This window comes from Tenrec ecaudatus, chromosome 7 (genome assembly GCF_050624435.1).
Source record: "Tenrec ecaudatus isolate mTenEca1 chromosome 7, mTenEca1.hap1, whole genome shotgun sequence".
Lineage (NCBI taxonomy): Eukaryota > Metazoa > Chordata > Mammalia > Afrosoricida > Tenrecidae > Tenrec > Tenrec ecaudatus.
In genome coordinates this window covers 54,581,751-54,604,114 of record NC_134536.1, presented here as the reverse complement: position 1 = coordinate 54,604,114, position 22,364 = coordinate 54,581,751, and the positions used below count along the sequence as shown (strand labels likewise).

At 39.6% G+C, this 22,364-nt stretch overlaps 1 protein-coding gene across 1 annotated transcript in view; it reads left to right on the top strand.

The window, feature by feature from the left end:
* Positions 1–22,364, top strand: part of RFX6 (regulatory factor X6) — a 63,421-nt gene that overhangs the window by 18,891 nt on the left and 22,166 nt on the right. The window contains exons 5-7 of the mRNA XM_075553960.1: positions 1,024–1,101; positions 2,960–2,987; positions 18,377–18,484. Coding sequence (XP_075410075.1) covers positions 1,024–1,101; positions 2,960–2,987; positions 18,377–18,484 — 214 coding nt within the window. The remainder of the gene's footprint in view (positions 1–1,023; positions 1,102–2,959; positions 2,988–18,376; positions 18,485–22,364) is intronic.

Genomic DNA, 22,364 nt, shown 5'->3' with positions numbered 1-22,364 from the left:
TGTCAGATTAGATGCTTCATACTTGTTCCCATTCACGACACTGATTCCTCACAATGTCATTTTACTTCCCCACACAGTCGAACACATTCTAAAGGAAAGTAAGATCTTTCTTTGTTTAGTTGACTAAATTCAATATTAAACTCAAACGAACCCAAACTTTAAAACTAACTTAAGCTTCAAACTAATTCAAATTTAAACTCAAATTTCAAATTAACAAAATTCTGACTCAAAATCCAAACTAGGCAATGTGAAAATACAAACACTTAGCATATTAGACCAAATGCATCCACTTGATTTTTCCCGCCATTTTGTTTGTAGAATTAATATTTTAGGCTAAAACTCTGCTATTACAATGGTTAAACATCAGAGAAAAAGACCTAGTAATCTGATTTCATAAAGAACATAGGCCCACCTTGGAAATATTGTGAATCCCAGACCACAGCAATAAAACCAGTACTGTGATAAAGTGAGGCAGATGAATATTTTGCCTTCCAAGTGCACATGAAAGTTATGTTTACACTAGCCTATAGTTTAGAAAGTGGGAAAACAGAATTATGTAAAAGTGTGAAATACTGTGAGAGTCACCACTATGTGACAAAGACACCTGAAGTGAGCACAGGCTGGTGGGGAAAGGGCATCCAGAGGTTTGCTGGGCCCACAGCCACCACAAAGCTTCCATTTATAAAGATCACAGTGTCTGTGAAGTTCAATAAAATGCGGTAGGGGCCGTTCTTCTGTGTCTTGTAGGACATGATGACAAACTGAAGCAATTCTTTAGGGATGAGAAGCGGATCACAGGTAGATGGTTCTTTTGGCTTTCTTGATCCCAGATCTAGCAATATGGCCATCAGTAGGATTAGTGATGGTCAAAGAAGAGATTCAACACATTAAGATGGTACCTGAAAAAGTTAGCCAAGGAGTTCATAAAGCTATTAGCTATTACTTGTGGTTTCCTTCAAATATAGGTTAGTCTCTTTTCCTCTTGAAACATTAACACAGAGCTGGTTCCTGTCCTTGCTCCAGGTATCATTATTATGGGATTGGCATCAAGGAGAGCAGTGCATATTACCACTCCGTGTATTCTGGAAAGGGCCTGACAAGGTAGAGTTTCCCATCTTTGAGACACCATCTCTGCTTTCCTTGAATATCCATGTAATCTACTGAATACCGTTTACTTATTCATTTGCCTATTGAAATGCTTTCTTTCAGTCGTCAGGCTTTCACTTCAACCATGTATGGACATTTACAATTATATGCTCAAAATGCATGGGAGATTTGGATGATTTTTAATCATTTATGTGAAATTAATGGTGAAATAGTTATCCCAAAGAGCTGAAATGAGAACTCAGAGAGGCAGAGTCACTTTTGAATTAAAATGTATTCAGAGTGATTAAAAATTTTTTTTTAATGTCATGCCTTCCTTTTCCCTAAAAGGAATCAATATGTTTTAAGGATTGACGTACTTCTCCAGGGCTTTAGAAACGTAAAAAAATGCACCTCCACATATGCTTTAGATAACAGTTTGCATTTAGATAGGGCCACTGACCTCTCTGGTTCTCCATGCAGGGCCACGTGAAGAACCAATGAAACTAAGAACACATCGCTCTAAGTTGCTGTTACATATTGGGGCGAGAGTATAACAAATAAGATGAGACCCAGTGAAATCAGTGATACCATACTCTAAGCTATTCTTCAAAAAAATTTAAACAAAAATCTGCCTCTGCGATTTGTTTTGGTATGACTTATTAAGAACTGCTGTTAGCTCTCAGAAGAAGCAATTATTTTCAAAAATTCAACTACTCTGTCGGAAAAGCAAACATGGCATATGTTACAAGGCGTGGGGGCCAGCACAGGCTGGACGTCTGAGTGCTGGTTCAGAGGACGAGCTGAGACTGAGGCTGGAGGCAGCATCGGTAGGGATCTAATATGTGGCAGGGATGGCATGTACTCTGGGTGCCACTTGAAGGGAGTACAACTGAGAAGCGTCTTTTAACCATTCCAACTTCCCTTTCCAGTTGTAAGAGATCATTAAGCAAAGTAAAATGACTTCTTTTGTACGTGAGAGCGGCCATGGGTCGGGGCAGACTGTGTGGCCTTGCTCTGCTGAATGCAGAAAGGGAAGGGCCTAAGAGACAAAACCGACCTGCAGCCCAATTGTCTTCCATGTACGCTAGACGGTGCGGTTGCCATTTTCATGTCGTGCCATGTGTTTAAGGTAAAAGGTTATCGAGTTTGACTTGTAGTTTTGAACTGACATTCTGGTAAGTTATCTAAAACATGACTATCAAATGTTTGGACAGGGGCGTGATTTTAGTGTTGGCCACAGGACGGCTTTCTCTGGATATACTTCTGGAGCCGTGGTCTGCTCCTCTCTGAGCTGGGACTTCAGTCACTTAACCCTGTTAGGGCCCACGGTCTCATCAGAAAAGAGCAGTTGGAAAATCATCTCCTATGGAGGTGTGCTAATGTGCCTGAACTCTACCCAGGAAAAAAATTCCATGCACCAGTATTATTTTAAACAAAATCCAGCCACACTCAAAATATGGTTAATTGACTAGGAAGCATGAACACTGTCACTGGGAATTAAAAACTACTATCGATATGACCGTCTCATGACCCTATTAGTGCATGTGTGTGTGCAGTTTCAGAATGTTACTACTCTTTTGGAAACCAATAAAAAAGATTGCAATTTTTAAAGGCATGTTTAATATCATGCGTTCTTAACTTGCTTCAAAGCTTACTTCACTGCTTCAAGTGTGTTTCATTTTGCTTTCCTGTAAAGAACTTAATTTTGAATAAATCGAGAAAAATGCTTGGATCTCTTTGCAAAACCAAAAACATTGACCTAGATTTAGTTTGCTCTTTGTGTTTGCAGTTACAACTTTTGTAGTCCCCTGCACTGTTTTGCAAGCTGTAACTGTACATTTTTGAACTAATGAAAGTTGTCCTGGTTTTTAAGGTTCTCTGGAAGCAAGCTGAAGAATGAGGTAAGAATTATTTCCATCTCTAATGTCTTATGAGCCAAACAACCACTGTTAACCAACCGGTGAAAATTTTAGAAACAAATGTAATGTAATAGGAAGGAGCCCTGATCCACACTAGTTGGCGTTGAGTGCTGATCCAAAGGTCCTGATTGAAACCCACTGACAGTTCAAGGATATACAAACCTGGCAGTCTCCTTCGGTAAGGATGAACCGCCTGGGGCCCTATGGGGCAGTTCATTTTTTCTGTTGTTTTGTTTGCTTGCTTGTTTATTTTGTTGTTTTTTTTGAGAGGAAATCTTGAGTGAGCGAAATCTTTAGATTTCAGCTAAATCAGATTTGGTGGCAAACAATGGTTCTTCACGTGGATCTACTGCAAATGTCTAATTTGTCCAAAGGGACGGTTTTCGCATGATATTTACCTAAGGTTAAATCCGTGTCATTGTTAGGTGGTATCAAGTTGGTTCTGACTCATCACAACAGAGCAAATCACTGGGTCCTGCACCATCTTCACCAGCCTTTGAGCACATTGTCGCAGCCACCGTATCAATCCATCTCATTTGCAATCTTCCTCTTTTTTCTTTCTTTCTTTTTCTTTGCTTGGTTATCGTCCATTTTACTAAACACAGTGTCCTTCTCCAGGATTGGTTCCTCCTGAGAACATGTCTGAAACATATGAGACAGAGTCTTGCCATGCTTGCTTTGAAGGCGCGTTCTGGCTTTATTTCTTTCAAGACCAAATGGTTGTTATTCTAGTAGTTTGTGGCATCATCATATCATCATCTCTTTGCCCACACCATAATTTAAATGTATCAGTTCTTCCTTAATCTTCCTAGTCGTTATCCGGTTTTCACTTCATATGAGGCGACTGGAAATGATCAATACGTGTCAGGTGCACCTTCATCCTCAAAGTGACATCATTGCTATTCAATACCTTAAAGAGGTCTTTTGCAGCAGGTTTGCCCCAGCAATATGTGGTTTGATTTCTTAACTGCTATTTATACTGGCATTGATTTTGTATTAAAATGAATTACTGGCAACTTCCGTATTTTTCATCTACTCTCATGTTGCCCGTTGGCTCAATTGTGAAGGTTTTGTTTTGTTTATGTTGATGTATAATCCATATGAAGGGTGCGAGGCCTCTGATTGTCATCAGGAAGTGCTTCAAGCCCTTTGCAGTTTCAGCAAGCAAGGTTTCGCATCTGCTTATCTCCGGTTGCTCATGAATTCTCCTCCAATCCTGATGCCACATCAGTCATATAGTCTGGCTCTCAGATTACTTGCTCAGCACTGGAATAAGTATAATGGAAGAATACAACCCTTTCCTCCATTTAAACCACATAACATCCCTTTTTCTGTTTGAATGGCTGACTCTAGGTCTATTATTAAGCATTAAATGCTATATAATATTATTAAAATATTCTTGGTCTCTACTACATACTTAGGAAATTGAAAAATAAGACATGCTGAGCTGAGAAATTACCACCTAAAAGTAAACAACATTTTTACTCAAAGATTTGGAAATAGCTGGTATTGGAAGCGTATCCATTTTGAAAAGTTTTTAATAGTTACCCAAAAGCTCAAAGTCCAAATGCTATGCTATATTTACTACTTTTCAAATATATGTAATGTTTTATTATATTCCTCTAGTGACCTGGCCCCAGCACCCCAGTGGAGTAGAGATCAGTGAACTGACTTTATCTAAATGAGTTCGGCTCCCATTAGGGACTGCACAGCTAATTAGGCATATGATAAGGTCGTCATTGTCCTTCAGTGAACTAATCATTAAAAAGAGGTGCCGCTGAGCTAAGGGCACATGATACTCGGTGGTGTGGTAAATCTGTACCTAAAGTAAATTGCACCTCCATTAGTTTGGTGAAATGATGCAAGCGTGCGCATACTACCTTAAGAAATAATATAAATCTCGAACCCTCTGAAACGACCAATTTCTTCCCACTAGTGCTTTTAATAGAGTTAATGGACAATTATATAATAAAGTTCTCCAGATTGCTCTTTTTATCAATGAAATAATGGCTCTTTATTAGATAAACAATTGTGGAACTGCAAAAATATTGACTCAGAAAGAGCATTTTGGTTGACTACAGTTTATGTCAACAGAAAATGCAAGTAATTTATCTCAGGCATTCTTTCTACCAGTGTGATGAAACCGGTAGTACAAGGGGATCATTAATATGGAAAAATTATTTATTATTTTTGTGTGTATGTCGTAAAAACCCACCAACTCTTCAGAGATTTTATTTGCGTAGTGCCAATAGTACGCACATATAAACCCACTCTGCTAAGGGTGGAAGTTCAGTTCTTTTTTTTTTAATAAATCATTTTATTGGGGGCTCTCATAGCTTTTATAATAATCCACACATCAATTATATCAAGCACATTTGTACATATGTTGCCACCCTCATGAACCCTTGATAAATTGTAAATTATTTTTATTTTCATATCTTACACTGTCCATTGTCTCCCTTTACCTACATTTCTATTGTTCATCCCACTCCAGTGGGGAGAGGGGGGGACTGCAAATTTATTTTTATAAAATAAAATTAAAATGTTTATTAAGTCTATTTTTCCCTCCTTAGAAGGAGGGAAACTACAAATTCAGATGTAGATTTTACTTCTAAAGTAGAATTAATATATTTCAGCTTGGTTATATGGCCTACATTTTCTAAAGATATCAGATGTAATAATTGAGTATTACCATCGCCACCGTCATTATTGAAATTAACATCATTAAGGATTTTCTATAGGCCAAGTCTTATTCTAAATATTTTAAGTGAAAATATTTACAAACAATTGAACGTATCATTTATTCATTTATGTTTTGAGTTTGCTCTGAAGTGGAGTTTCCTAGGACTTGAAAACCAGTGTGAGCAAAGATGATTGGTTATACCACATGTCCGTCATCATTACAACAGAAATTACTGTTAGGGAGAGTGACAGTTAACATTGATAATTTACAGCTAAGGAAACTGGCATTGAGGTCGTATTATCCTTTTCCAAAGAAAAACAGGTAAAGCTCTATTTCGTATGCCATGGTCAAGATATTAATCAAGAAATATATATAGGTAATAGGAGACACAATATTGAATGGATAGATATAATTCTGCTCACACAGAGCTTCATAGGAAAACATATCTTGAGCAAGTTATTGTAAAAGATTTCATGGGAACTAACCTTGCTGGGGGCATTTCTCCCAGAAATAGCCATTTAAGATTAAGAACAAGAGATTAAGTAAATTTAGTAGAAGAATGGGGTAGAAGAGGAAGCCAGATTAGTCCAGACAGACAGGACAGAAAGGCCCCATCGTTCTCAGCTTCTCCACTGTTGACACTTCGGTCCACATAGTTCTGTGCTGCAGGGGATGCCCTGTACACTGTAGAATGTTTAGGAACAGCATGGCACCCCTGGACTCAATCCACTAGCTTCCTGTTGCACAACCATCGGTTAAAGCCAAACTCACTACCATTGAGTTCAAGCCGACTCATAGTGACCTTGTAGGACACAATGGAACGGCACCTTCCAGTTTCTCAGACTGTAACTCTTTATGGGAGTAGAAAGCCCCATCTTCCTCCCTCAGATCAGCTGGTGAGTTTGAACTGAAGGCCTTGCGGATTGCAGTTCAAGGTGTAGCCAATATTCCACCAGGGCTCCTGCCATCAGTTGGGATGGCCAAACATGTCTCTGACATTGCCAAATGTCATGTGTGGGAGGGTGGGGGTGGTGGTAGTGGTGATTTAAAATTGCACACACTGGTATTTGTTGTGTGCACATGTCAAACAAGAGGAACATGATTTAGGAAGTTGTAATGTAAAATTAAGGAGAGAGGAGAGCTAAACTGGAGAGTAGCAAGGGCCGGACTGAGCACAATCTTTCGAGGTTAAAGGTTTTGGAACGCTTACCTAGAGGAGGTGGGTAAAGAGATTAGTCCTGTGCTTTGTGAAAACACGCGTAGACAAGCAGCTGAAAGGGTGTGAAAAGGAGCCTGTGGATTGTTAATCTTGCTACAGAAGATCCAGACTAGCCTCGTTCTGGGGAGGCAGGCAAGAGACAATCAACGGCATGTTAGTGACTTAAACCTTTTGGTTTGTCGTAATTGGCCTAGCCAGAATCAGAGGAGGAGCCGGTAAGAAGATGACAGGTCGAGTTTGAGACTTTTCATGTTTGATGTGCTTATGAAACATTCAGACTATTGATGTGATCAGAACAAGACTTAGGTGGAGATACAGTTTGATGGTTATGAAAGCCAAGGTTATGAACAAAAAAATGTGTAGGTAGAAAGATGAGTGGGAAGCTAAGAGATTCCTAGAAAAGAGTTGTGAAAAATGAGGAAGAGAGAGGATCCACAATGAATTGCAACTAACCAGAGAGAAGGGAGAAGGTGGAAAATGTGGGGCTAAAGAAGCACGGAGGAGAATGCTCCCGACAGGAGGAGAAGTCAAAGGGCTCTGCTTCCACATGGTGCTGCGAGGTCTTCCCGACGAGGGTAGCAAGGTGGCGTTGCCTCTGACTCATGGCCACTCTGTGGGATGGAGTGGAACTTCCCGGTAGGTTTTCAAGGCACCAACTACCACTTCCTTCTACTGCTGGGCTCTGGTGGGGTTGACGCAGTGATCATTTAACCAGTGCACCATCAGGGCCCCTTGTGGAAATAGTTAATTGGGGCTAATTAATGACATTGGGGAGGGCATTTTTGCCATCGGAGGGTTAGGGTTAAATTGCTGTGAAACATGCGTTGGATGTGGCTCTGGATGTAGAAAATTGAGTCAAGTTCAGGAGGAGAACATGAAATTGAGTTTTGAAGGATAAATATTCTTATGTTGAATTAGTTTTGAAACCGAACCAGGGAGGAATATGGACTAAAGTTAGCAAAGAGTGGGGGAAGATGAGAGCAGACGGTCCCCGAGGAAGTGGAGAAAGCAGGGATTCTACATGAAGGTCGAAGAAATGACCTTAATGATTCCATTACAACTGGAAAGAGGAAAGGGTAAGACCAGGTGTACATGCATTTGTAGATCTGCGGGCAGTTAGTGTCTGTTCAGTCTTTTCAGATTTCCCTGTGAGGTAGTCGTTTAGGTCATCGATTTTGAGTGGAAACCATGGGAGAAAAAATACCTCTTCTCATTCAGAATCTCCGAAAGAGTGATTTCTGAATTCCCTAAGGCACTCATTGCACACAAGGAATGGATTCTTCTTTTTTTCTACAATTGTATTAGCTAAGTATTATCCTTGCAAGAGTTGAAAAAATAGTGACTCCAATTCTTGTATGGAGGGCTTTCCTTTGTTTTCTTTGTGGAAGATTGGGAAAGCGTAGGACATTTTAAAGGTTGGGAATTAATGAAAAATGAAAAAGACTAGGAGTAGTCATAGCTTGAGACACACAGAACCTGTTTTTAAAATGTAGAAAAGAAAATTTAAAACGGAAAGACACACATTGTTCCCAAATAGGAATGTATTGCTGCTAGATGCCTCTGCGTGGGTTCCACAAAGAGAAGCAACACTGCCAAGGCTGTACCAGCCACACCATTGTTATGTTTGAGTGCATTGTTGCCGTCACCAGTCCATTCATTTTCTTGAAGCCCTTCCTCTTTTTGACTGACCTCTTCTGATAACATGTTTAAAACATGCGAAACAAGGTTGTGTCATTCCTGCCTCTTAGGAGAAATCTCACCGTTCTTCTTTCAAGACATTTATTTGCTTCTCTCATAGTCCATGTTGTTTCCATCATTCTTCACCAACACCATAATTCATGTTAGTCATTGTCAACATGCCAATTCTTCCTCAATTGATTTAGACATTTAGTGCTCTAATAAAAAGTTGAGTAGATAACTGCTAGACTGGGTTCTCTAGAGAAGCAAAATCAGTCTCTTTGTCTGTCTCTCTCTCTCTCACACACACACACACACACACACACACACACACACACACACACACACACACCAGTGAAGCAGTAGTTAGCATTTCAGATGCTAATTAAAGGGTCAGTGAGTCAAACCTGCCAACTACTCCATGGGACAAAGATGTGGCATACTTTGCAGATTTGGAAACTTTCAACAAAGAAGGAAAGCAATCCTCACTGCCCTGGTCTCATTGCCACGCGTGATGACTCTAGGACAGGGTGGAGTTGTCCCTTCTCCGGGACTGTGCGTCTCTGCAGGAGCACACAGCTGCATCGTTCTCCATGGAGCGGCTGGGGGGTGTCAATGCATTTCAAACTATTACTTTGTGGTTGGCAACTCAATGCATAGCCCGTGACACCACCATTGCGCCTGCGCTTTCAGGTGTGTCCGGCAGGTTCTGCTTCACAGCGGCCCTGTGTGGACCACAATGATACAATTGCACCTCGCAATTGTTCTTATGTTTGAGCCCACTGTTATAGGCTCCCTAGGCTCCTTCTATTCTTTCCCACAATGTCACTGAGGGTTGGAATCAAGTCAAGGAAAACCACAAGTCTCATATACATACGAGGGGGCTTCAAATTTTTTTTTTTGAAAAATAGAATTAAAAGACAGTGGAAGTTTTCCATGAATTTCTGCCTACTCACCCTTCAGCATTAAATGACAAGTTTCCCTTCAGGTCACCCTAAATGGACTACATGTTTTTTCCAGGACTAAAGCAAACAGCCCCCAAAGTACAAATTCTGATACTTTGTCCTGCTTGATCCAAGGAAGCATTTTCTTTCCTTGGCCTTCTCACTGTGCACACGCTCCTGCGGGATCAAAGACTGTTTTAACCAGCGAAGGGAAACTGCTATAATTTCTTAGGGATTAAGACCCTTGGTTTATATATTTCAACTAGGAAGTTTCCCTGATGGCCTGGGCTGCCTTCTCCTGACCATCAATCCTCCTTGGCCAGTTTAACAACTTTGCACCAAGATAAATGGCAACCCCCCCTCCTTCGTATACGCTTTCCAAATATTTGTCGACTGTTATCATACTCGACTCTAGTCATCACTTACCCGGCCGTGCAGCTTCACTCCTTTAATCTTTTCTCATAAATCAGGCCCTCTTGCCTTCTAATCATATTTGTTTATTTTCTAGAGGTCCTTTCTTGTTTCCTTTGGAAGTAAGATACTTAATAGTTCGCCCAAGAATGCCAAAGCCATTTCATCAGTTGAGAAAGAAAGAGAAGAAAAAAATCAGAAAAAAAAAAATTAGATGGCCTTTCATTTATTTGACCCTTTTTGTAAAGTGCAATCAAAGTAGCAAACATATTATTGGAATTATGATTATCTCATTTTACTTTTTCCTTCTCGCTTATAAGTTCCATTTTTTCTGGTTAGACATTAGAGAAAGTATACCAGGATGTGATTTTGTATGAGTTACATCATCCTTCTACATAATTGCTAACACATTAAAAGAAATTTCATTTGTTAACATTCCGGGGGGGGGCGCTCTTTTGTGTTTTAGAATTGCTCCATACATGCTATAGCTTCTATTACACACACCCATCATTGCTTATTCATATGACTATCTTAAAATTAAATAAGTATTCAAATAGAAGACATATACTTTGTTTCTTAGAGATTGAGCAGGTGCTCATCAAAAAGTTGAAGGTTCAAACCCACCCAGATGCTCCCTGGGGAGGATCAGGTGACCTGCTCCAGTACATAGGACAGCCACGAAAGCCTTCCAGGGCGGGTCTGCTCTGTCACTTGATTCTCTGAGTTGAAGATGGACTCAGTGGACTCTAACAACCTCACCTTTTTCAGCAAAAACAATCCATTTTTCCCAACAATCCAAGATCTTTTTATTGGGAAGCATATCGTTTGTAACACACAAGAGTTTAAAAAGTAATCCTGAGAAGAAAATGAGTCCCTAACGTACAGCTTAAAAGAAAGAACTGCTCGCTGTGTCCCAATCACTGCCCCTTCCTTTGCTAGCAGATTCTGGTGTGAGTCACACCTCTCCTTTTACTGAAACTGTTACCTCTTAGGGAGGAATCCTTAAAAGTTGGCTCGATTCGTGTCATCTGGTTTTGCCTTAGATGTAAGTGGGTTAATCTGATGTGACTTTTTCTCAGATGAAATGTTTTCATTTCACATTTAATTTTGTATTCATCAAGTTCATACAGGTAGTTGTAGGTCGTTTATTTGAACTGCATAGCAGTGTTCCATTGGAGGGAACTATTACACTGCATTGCTTACACCGCTGTAGATTGTGATTTTCTTCTGCTTGACAAACAATATTGCTCTGCACATTGTCTAGATGCTCATGAGTAGGGGGTTATGCCATATATCCAGGGGTGGCCTAGTATATGTGTACGAACCAGCATAGCAAGAAAGCAACTGGGTTAATTTTTTGTTTCAGTTGAGGCAGAGATGTTTTCCAAGGTGGTTCTTTTTGCTCCTATCCCACAAACACAAAAAATGAATGACATGTCCTTTTTTGCTAATCTGTGGCTTTAAGGTGGGATTTTTGGATTCAGTTGGATAACTATTTGATAACTTGATGAAAATGCTCAATAACTAATGAATTTGGATATTTTCTTTTGTACATGTATTGGCCAATTGTATTTTTTCTTCCATAAGATTCATGTTAAGATAGCATAATTTATTCTATTTTTACCAAAAACTAGACTCCCATTTAACAATCTCCGTATATACATATTTCTCGGGGACCTTGGCACATTTCCTACATTGTGTCAGCATTCCTGTTGCCTTTCTGGTGGTTCCATTCCATGCATCTAGTTTCCAGGCCTGCCATTGACCTTTTCATCTTGGCTTTGGGGTAAATATTGACCATTGGTCTCATACAGCTGATATTTTTTAGATGGGCACAAAACTCACAGATGATACTGTTTATTTTTAAGTCAATCTGTTAATTATCTAAAAGGTAATTTCTGGGTTTGGTTAGTCCAAGGTTCAAAGGATATTGCAGGTAGTCCCATGGCTAGCTCACTCAAATCACTACTTTTTGTTTTTGTTGTTGTGGGAAGTAGCCATCAAGTCCGTTCCAAGTCAGAGCGGTTGTACGTAGGACAGAATGAGACACTACCTGGTCCTGCACCATGCTCACGATTGGTGTGCTCCAGCCCATTGCTGCAGCCACTGTCCGTTCCATTACGGGTCTTTCTCTTTTCCGCTGCCCTTCTCCTGCACCACGCATGATGCTCTTTCCTGATCACATGTCCAAAGTTTCCCCGCCCTTGCTTTAAGGGAGCATTCTGGCTGTGCTTCCAGGATAATTTCTTCATTCTTTGGGCAGTTTGTGGTACTCACAAAATTCTTTGCCATGTAGCAGCATCATTCAAATGCATGGATTCTTCCTTGGTCTTCTTTATTCAGTGTCCAACTTTCACATGCGTCTGAGGCGATCCAGAATATCATGACGTGGGTCTGCTGTACCTAGTCCTCAAAGTAGCATCCTTACTTTCCATCCCTTAAAGAGACCTTGCGTAGCAGATTCACCGAATGCAAGGCATCCTTTGATCTCGTGACTGCTGCTTCCATGAGCATAGATTGTGGCTCCAAGCACGATAAACTCCTGGAGAACTTCAATCTTTCCTCCACTTACGATGATGTTACCTGCTGATTTGGCTGTAAAGATTTTTTTCCCCTTACATTGAATTGTAATCCATACTGAAGATTGCAATACTTGATCTTCATCAGAAATTGCTTCAAGTCCTCCTCACTTTCAGCAAGAAGGTAGTATCATCTGATTACAAAGGTTGTTAATAAGCCTTCCTCCAAATTGATATACTTCTTCATTTAGTCCAGCCTCTCTGATTATTTGTTCAGCATTTTAGATTAAGTATATATGAGAAGAGGGAGCAACCTTACACACACTCATCTTTCCTAATGTTAAACCGGGCATAATCCCTTGTTAGCACAACTGCCTCTTGATCCATGTACAGGCTCTGCATGAGCCCAACGACGTGCTCTGGAATTCCCGTTCTTCTGCAGATTATCCATAGTGTGTCATGATCCATGCAGACAACGGCCTTTGCATAGTCGATAAAACAGAAACAAAAATGCACAGTGACTCTGTGTATCCTTTCCATCCTCTCTGACGCTCCCTGCATCACTCCATATTTTGTCCACAGAATCTTTTAATATCGCAACTGCGGGCTTGACATTTTCCCGAATTCGTTCAGTTTCAGATGTTGAGCATGTCCCTCCGTTTCGATTTTCTAACTCATGGTATTTGCACATTTCATGATAACACTTTACTTTTTCTTCTGGTGTTACTCTTCGAAATATTCTGTGCGTTGGCTTCATCGTTTCATCCACTTGTCTTAGCTACACTACGATGAAGAGCAAGTTTCAGAATGACTTCTGACATCCACTTTGCTCTCTTTTTCCTTTGCTGTGGTGTAGTGATAACACTATAAAGGGCTTCTGAGTCTCAATCTTTTTTTTAAAACATTTTATTAGGGACTCATACCACTCTTATCACAATCCATACATACGACGATTGTATAAAGCGCATCTGTACATTCTTTGGCCCGCGTCTAAATCTTTATGGGAGTCAAAGCTTCACGCTTCTCCAGAGGAGCTGCTAGTGGGTGAGCAGCCCGGCACTTTTCTCGCAGCACCACCAAGGCTCCTCGCCCACATCTAGGGGATGGTGTGCTGCAGGCAATCAATCATTCCTGTTACTTTAAGTACAGTTAATGCCATGCCTATGGAAATACAAGACACTGTTCCCTGCATCTCCGCTGTTACTGCAGCGCTTGTAAGCATAGGCATTGACTGCCTTTATCTTTTCAAAGACCTTTGCATCACTAAGAGCCTTGGGAGATAAAGATCGGGTCTTCCTCTGGGGCAGAGAATAGATGTGCTTCTTGTTCAGTATATTAAGAATAACTTGTTCCTCTGGAGGTAGAAGAGCCCTGTAAAGCAGCGGTTACCTGTTGGGTTACGATCTGCATGGGCAGCAGTTTGAAACCACCAGCACCTTTGCAGGTGAAAGGCAGGGCTTTCGACTCCCATAAACACTTACAGTCTTGGAAACCCACTGGGAGTCGCTATGAGTTAGCACTGACTCAACAGCAGTGGGCTGGGTGTGGGTTTTTGCTTTCTCCATGTATGATGTCAGTTATGTCATCCCACAGCTCATCAGGTCATTGTCACTAGTGTTCAATGCTCAGACCTCTTTTTGAGATGTTGAATTTCAGGTGGAATATACTCAAAGTTGTAGTTTGACGTTTTTGAACTTCAACCTGAACTTATCTATGAGCAGTAGGTGGTCTGCTCCACAGTTAGCCCCTGGCCTCATTTTAGCTGCCGAACTCGAGCTTCTCCATCTTCTCTTTTCCCAGATGTAGTCTGTTTGGTTTCTGTGTATCCATCTGTAGCAGCCCACTAGTGTAGTTGTCCTTCGTGTTGTTATAAAAGGGTGTTTGCCGTGAAGTCATGGGGTCTTGGAAAATTCTATCCTGCGATTTCCAGCCAGTTTCTATTACCAAAACCTTCTATTCTCTGTTTTTCATTCCATTCACCAATAGTTATCGATGCCTCTTTGACCAATTTCTTACTAAAGTTGTTGGTAGAATTCTTCCTTTTCCTCATCCCTAGCTTTTGTTGGTGGTGTACAGATTTTAATAAGTTATGTTGCCTGGATTTCCTTGTATGCAGATAGATATTATCTTATCAAAGACAGCACCATACTTCAAGATAGATCTTAAAATGTCCTCTTGAATTTGTCGTTCCCACATAGTAGGCCAGACCACTGTCTCCTTCAAAGTGGTCAATGCCAGTCCATTTCAGCTCACTATGCCTACGTTATCAATCATTATATGTTCCACTTCCATTTGGATGACTTCTAATATTCCTAGATGCACACTTTGTACATTTAAAGTTCCAATTTTAGCATAGGCGTTTACAGTTGTTTCTCCCCATTTAGAATTGTGCCTCGTCAGCAAATGAATGTCCCAAGGGCTTAACTCCCTCCATGACCGTATGGTGGCTTCTGCTTTGAGGAGGCAACCCGTTCTCTCCCTGTCATCCTCTGAGTGCCTCTGGCCCCGAGAGTCTGACCTGTGGCACTGTATCTGACAGTGTGCTTTTGCTTGTCATAAGGTTGTCACTGAATGATTCCTCCATGGGCAGCCTCGCCTTCTTCATAGTCTGTTCAGAGTCTGGCAGCTCCACTGTGACCTGTTCGCTTTGGGCGTCCCTGCTGTTATTTGAAATCCCAGTCACATGGCCGTAGCATCACAGCAACACAAAAGTCCCCTGAGACAAATGGTGGCTAGTCTCTACTTGTCAAGTAAATCAGTGCGGTTTGTTTTTTAAGAATTTGAGTTTGTTCTGCGTTGCTCCCTCATCTTATCCATTTATTGCCCATTTATTGTCGCTGGTCAGAAGGGTGGTAAGTGGTACCCAGAAAGCATATAGTTCGTCCAGTCTCAGGACACATGGGACGCTGCTCCGTGTGCACTGTTGGTGTTCTCCACTAGCATCCTCTTTTAGTTTCCTTTTTCTGTATTTTTCCCTCCTGAACATCAGAGACCAATAGTTGTATCTTAGATGCCTAATCTCAAGTAGAAGTTTACAATGTTCTTGATATCGGATCATGGAAATTTTATAACCTGGTCTTTTTATTAATCGCATATTGTCTGTCCATTTGTATTTGCATATACAATTTAGAAACAGCCTATATAATTTCCCAGAAAATTTTATTGGGATTTTGATTAGACTTCATCAGGGAAGTAGATGACTTTGTGTTAAAATGACAATTTCATAATGTTAGATTTTCTTCTTTATAACATGTTGAGTAATGTTATAATAAAGTTGGATAGTTTTACTGTTAAAATGTAACCATGGGTTACACTTATGGGACATCATTTAGTATTTGTCCCTATTTCCAAAGTCTTGTTAAAACATATTTTTAACTTTTTTCACAGTTTTAATGACATATAATTCACATATCATAAGATTCAATGGTTTAAGCATATTAAAAAGAGTTGTGTGATTATCACCAAAAATCTATTAAAAACATGTTTTTCTTTCTTGTACTCATTACTATGAGCTCCCCATTTCCTCCAAACCTCATCTGCCATTAATCCTAAGAAGCTATTAATCCAGTTACTGTCTATAAAGTTACTATCCTGGATTTCCAATAAAGAAGTCCTTTAAAACAAAAAAACAAAACCCACAACAATACTGGCAAAATAAAAGAGAAAACTCAATTAAAAAGAAAGCAGGAATTAATAAAAACTAGAACAAATTTAAAATGGTTCAAAAGTGAGAACACATGATAAAATGTTATAATTTAACCCAACCACATTTGCACTACTCCATTGTCCAATGTATTTTGCCTGGTAGCAAGACTCTTCACATCGCTTGTCAATGGTTGTAGGGGTTTCTCCAGTGGCTTAATCCACATGAGGGACCTTGCAACTGGCTTTTTGATTTTCATTGTCATCCATAGCCTTTTGCAAACTGGATGCTCAGAAATTTAGCTCCAATACCATTCCTTCTTCAGGCCTTGGATATTATTATTTATAAAATTTGAATCACAGAAGCGAGTGTGCTTCTTCCGTGTAGACTTAGCTAACACCTTACTTAGATGGCTGCTTATTTTCAGACATGCCCTTAAAGGCTGCAGGTGCTGTTTATTTGGATAGCCAGGCAACATCTGCTTTCTTCACCCCACTCTGTTGTAGCATCCATATCTTCAGGGACCTCTTCATGAGGGCAGGTAATAAGTAGGGCCATGCCATAAAAGCTAATGGTTCTTAGATTAAGGCTACGACTAAGCGTGAGCTCAAAATCCATTCGTTTATTTATGGTTTCTATACGTCCCTCATCCACTTTGGAGACATCATTGGCATCTTATTGGGAAGCATCATATATTACCTTTACGTGGTATATGCTAATTCCCCCAAGAGTATCATTAATGTAGCCAATAGTATAGAATTCAAATATTGTTTAGAGAAGGAAAGCACACGCGTATAGGACAGCTTTTTAGACTAAATACATGGATTGTGGACTTGTGCAGATCAAAGTAACGTGCATGTTCTAAGTGTTTATTACTTGGTTTGGGGAATGCACTCGACTTTTATATTGATCTAGTAACTTTACTGAAGTAACGTGTTTTAAATATCAAAGTTATTATGTGTTTTAATGTTTAAATGTAATCAAACACATGAATTGCAAGTCATATCTAAAAGAAATGGAGTTCTACATTTTTCATATAAAACATACTTAAATGCTTATATGGAATCAATCCATAAAAAAATCAGTGTCGAAAAGTTCTCCCAAGCCCTTCCCCATTTACTACATAAGCCTAAACGAATCTACAAAGGTTGGAAATAAAGCAGGCAGGAATCTGATTTATCTATGTTACAGTGAATCTTTTGTACATTGAACCTTTTCAATATGACAGAGACAAACAAACATTCTAGAAACAAATGAAAGAAAACTGGGAGAAAGAATGGAATTTGGTCCCTGGTAAGAAGATTGTATTTTCTTTGCCATATTCATAATTTCATTTTTTGTTCAAAGTTTTCATTATAATCGGGTACGCTTTTGCTGTGGGTCAATCAGTTATGCCCAGAGGAGATTGACTTGCTGAAATTTCAGTTCTGTCATATATATTCCTTTCCTCTGAAACGGATCACTCCCATTGTTGCGGAGTTGATTCCCACTGACAGCAGTACTATTGGGCAGAGAGTATCTTCTCCGTAGGGCTTCTAGGCTGTAATTTATGGACGCAGACTCCCCGTTTTTCTCCCACAGAGAGGCTAGTGGATTTGGACGGGCGCTCTTCAGTGAGTGATCAGTGCTGAGTCTCTGGACCACCCAGGGTTCTCCAGAAGCACTGCAGCGTTGTATTTCTTTTCATTCATTTTCTCGAATTTTCTGAAAACTGCTAGACTTGTGCCTTGCCCAAGAGAACTGAGAGGCTAACAAATATCTGAATGTAGAGTAGGGGGATTGGGAAAAAGAGAGCCAGACTGCACTCAGCATATTGTGACAACCATCACCATTCTACCACTAGTTATGAGTTAGACCAAATAAATTATTTCTCACTCGGCATCTCATAAGCTTTATCCATAAAGGAGAGGGTTGCCTTTGGCATATTCTGGATCTTCATATATTAAAATGATTACAATAGTTCTCAGGGTAGATTTTCTGAAAGTAATGCCATCCAGAAAGATGAAATTAAATTTATGAAAAATAATAGAAGTTTTCAATTAAAATGCAAAGATATATGAAAGTATCCTGACTATAAAACTACTTATGATTTGTAAACAATAAATCTGCTGACATGTCTTGTTTCTTCAATTAGACAAGAAAAAGGTTTTACTGAATCTCCTAATTTCCTCTAGTTTGTGGGATGAAGCAGACTGAAATTTGGAGGGTTTCTATTTTGTAGAATTGTATTTCAGAGCCTTAGAATTTATAATGATTTATTTATTTTCCCCCTCAGGGTGGATTCACTCGGAAATATTCACTTAGCTCAAAAACTGGAACACTCCTTCCGGAATTCCCAAGTGCACAACACCTTGTGTATCAAGGATGCATTTCCAAGGACAAGGTATTGGTTCAGGTTACTACTCTATTGATTCTCTGATATGTTGATTCCAGATTTCAGTTTGCTTGGAATGTCAAAGCATTTTCAGGGAGCAGTCAGAAATCCGCATAAACAAACCTAGTTGACTGATTTATATGAGAGATGAACGTGTACCAGCATTGACTAAACATGTTCAATTACTTATTTATCTTCACTATAACTATGCATAATCAGAAGGTGGCAAAATAGATTCAAGGCTGTTTTTCCATTTGCATCACGATCAGATGAAGTACCAGATCCCTTTGCATCACTACCAGAGGAAGGCACCGCCAGAATGAGTCTGTCACCTGCATTTTCTTCCATGATCAAGTGTGTGTGTTGGTTTAGTTCTGTTTGACTTCTGTAAGTAGGCATCGAGCATCTCTCTAAGACAACTCTTGTGGCTAGTCCTGGAGGAAGAGGTCTACTCCAGAGGATAAGAAGAAATAGTCCATGTGTTTACAAAGTTTCCTTTGAATTCTAAAACTCTGAGATTTACAATTAAAAAAAGTTTACAAAGATACATTTCCAGGGGGTCCAATCTATAAGTAATCCTGAGGACATTGTAGTGCTGTTGTACTAAATTCTAAGGTTAAGTCCTCCTAATTGCTCTATTTCTATGTGCTTAGAGTTGTTTGGAAGATTTCCTGGTTGACTAATAGCAGAGTTTAAGATTTCCTCAGAACACAACTAACTTATATATGTTTCTTTAATTACAGTTCATATTTTATTAGCGGTTGAAGAAAGCACTTTTCATAATCGGTTCATATGTTTGAGGTGATGCAAAGATAGGGTAGCTAATTTCCAGCTGTATTACTTAAAAACTGGACCTTTTAAATTAAAGCAGAAACTAAAAGTAGTACATTGATAAGAAGATCTTCTGTAGGTAAATTGAGATGCACAATAATTTTCGAGGCTCATTCTGCAGAGATGGACTCTAGGTGAACATAGGCTGAGGGATGAAAATAAAAAATTTCCTGACATGTTTTCACAGCTATTTTCCTTTCCCAACATGTTTTTCAAGTTTATCAAAAATATGTTTAACTTATAGATGCAATGTATAATATTATGACTTCAGATTTAGGGAAAATGCCCGTGTATGTTGATTTGTATCAATTTGTGAGAAAGCTGGGTAGGTCAGGGGGACCAGCGGGAGCACAGGATTTGAGAAGGAGGTATTGTTGGGTCACCTTTGTGGGGAGGATTGCTTACCATGAAAATACACAGGGCAAGGAGAGAGAGAGAGAGAGAGAGAGAGAGAGAGAGAGAGAGAGAGAGAGAGAGAGAGAGAGAAACAAGCTATGTCGAGAATATGTTCCAATCTTTTATTTCAGTTTCTTGGCTCAACTTCAAGGACTTTTTTATCCATCAACTTAAAACATTCTCCTGTAGATAATTTCTCAGTCAGGTATTGAGGTGTGTGTTTAAACCTTGCATCGAACTTCGCTCCTGGTCTGCCCTATTAGAACACTTAAGGATTGGCACACTTCTTTGTCCCTTGAGGAGAACTCATTCGCCTTCTTGGCCAGTAGCCACATTCCTCAGAGAATTTGTCAAATCCAGAACAGAGGGATGTGCTGAAGAGCGCACCTTCAGCACCTGATTTCTTGAGGCAGGAGTCTAGAGGCTGCCTTGTGGGATGTTCACTCCAGTGACGGGTGTGCGCTGAACCTGGCGGACTTGCTGTCAACCAAGGCAGCCCACTGCTACCACATGCGCGCTGGTTTTCGTCAAGGTCAACCTTGTTTTTGTTTTTGAGTGACGTTTTTGCTAAAGAATATAAAGTCCTGGAATTAAAGCTCATTGTTCTAAGACTACATAAATATTAAATTGACAAATGAAGTACCAATAGAAATTTATTCTTCTTGGGGAATTTTCTTCCTTTTTTGTGTGTGAATTTTCTATAAAGAAATAAATCCTGACATAAAAGGAGACATCTTTATGACAATAAAAAGTTACTTATATTTTAGTAAGCTTCATGACTCAAGGATTAATTTTGGACAAAGTTTATGAATTCATCCCATATTTTCTGTTGCTACAATCCTCATCTACGAAGCATACATTAGTGACCCATGAGAAAACATAACGATGTGGTCTAAATGTTGTACAGAGCAAGTCTCATTTGCAGTTGATGGTGGCAAATCATGTTAGAAGTGTCCAGTGGTTAGCGCAACTCCTTGGAGGCAGGTTGGTAATTTGCACGTTATTATTACACAGCTGTGAACCAAGCACAGTTGAGCAATTTCAATGCAGGAAATTCAGGATGGAGAGGCTGCAGGAATGTAGGATGGAGAGCAAATGTCACAATAGAGATACCTCCATCACCATCACCATCCTGATGCTGTTGGGAATAAATTTATTAATATCTATTGATGTCTCATTAGGGAATGTGGTTATTCAAATGACTTTATATATGTTAATTAATTTTTGTATCTCCTTTATTAGGTAATCACTATTATTATCAATTCTATTTTAGAAATGATAACATGAAAGTATAGAATTCAAGTATCTTGTCTGACCTCACATAACTAATAAGTAGCAGATCAGAGCTCACAATTTTAACCTAACAGCCATGCACCTTTTACATAGAGCATGAAATGTATGGTAGATACAGGCATTTCTAGCATATGACATTAAGATTTAGTCTGTATATTGTTCCATTGTTGAAGTTATTACGAGTTCAAATCTATAGTTCTAGTATAGTCTAGTTCTAATCTATAGCAAATTAAAAATATATTGAAAACCTCTTGCACAATACAATTAAAATATTTATGGCAGATTGGGAATAGTCATCTCATAAGAGACACTCAATGTTTACTCTTTTTCAAGTAATTGAACCATTTGATATTATTAATAATTCTAAGTAAGACTTCCGAGGGTTTTACAGTGTTCCAACCAGACACTGTAATGTGTATAACATGTTGTGTTTCATATAATACTAACATGATAAGAGTTGTAAGTTAATATTACCCTACTTATCGATGTAAAACCTGAGTGATTTTCAGAGCCAAAGCAAGTTGTACGAAGTCACGCCTGGTGTGTTAGTCTGGGTTGTCTAGAGAAACAAATCCAGAGACTCTCCTATATGTGTAAGAAAGAACTTTAGATCAAGAAGTAAGTATTTATCAATAAAACATCTGAGTCAGTGCAGATCAAGTCCATAAGTTTGATATTAGCCCAGAGTCAGATATTAGCCCATGAATTCCTCTTCAGACTCACGCAGCACATGCAGTGATGCTGAATGCAGGAAGATCACAGCCCGGTGGGAGGAAAGTTCTACGGATCCAGTGGCGGTGAAAGCATCTCCAGGGTGCTGGCTGCCAGCAGCATGGCTCCATATTGCTTGTCAGCAGAATGTATAGCAGAGAGAGAGTGTGTCCAACCTCCAGGGAGGAAGACAGGCATCAGAAGGTGACACCCATACAGAGGCAACAGGCTATGACCTGATTGACAGGCTAGACTCTACCCTTCATTCTTATTTATCAAGTTGACATGAAATTGTGTAGCAACCATACCTAGTAAAATGCAGTGAAATGGAGCTGGTGCTTAGACTTAGAAAACTCTAGAACCCAAACTTAAAGCCCTTGTACGACGATTTTCCAAACGTTGACTTATTAAAACTGTGAACAGTTAACATATTTTACCATTTTCAGTTTATTTTCCCAATCAAGGTCAGTTTAAGTAGACATAAAATTACAATGTGGCTTTTGCACATAGCTTTCTGTTCTCATTGCACTCTACTGTAATGGCCAGGACTTGCCAGTCTTCCTTCTGTAGTCAGCAAGCTCCCAGACAGTAAGAACTGTGCCTTTCTCTCTGACAACTCGCCTGGAGCGCACTGCCGGATACATAACCAAGCCAACGG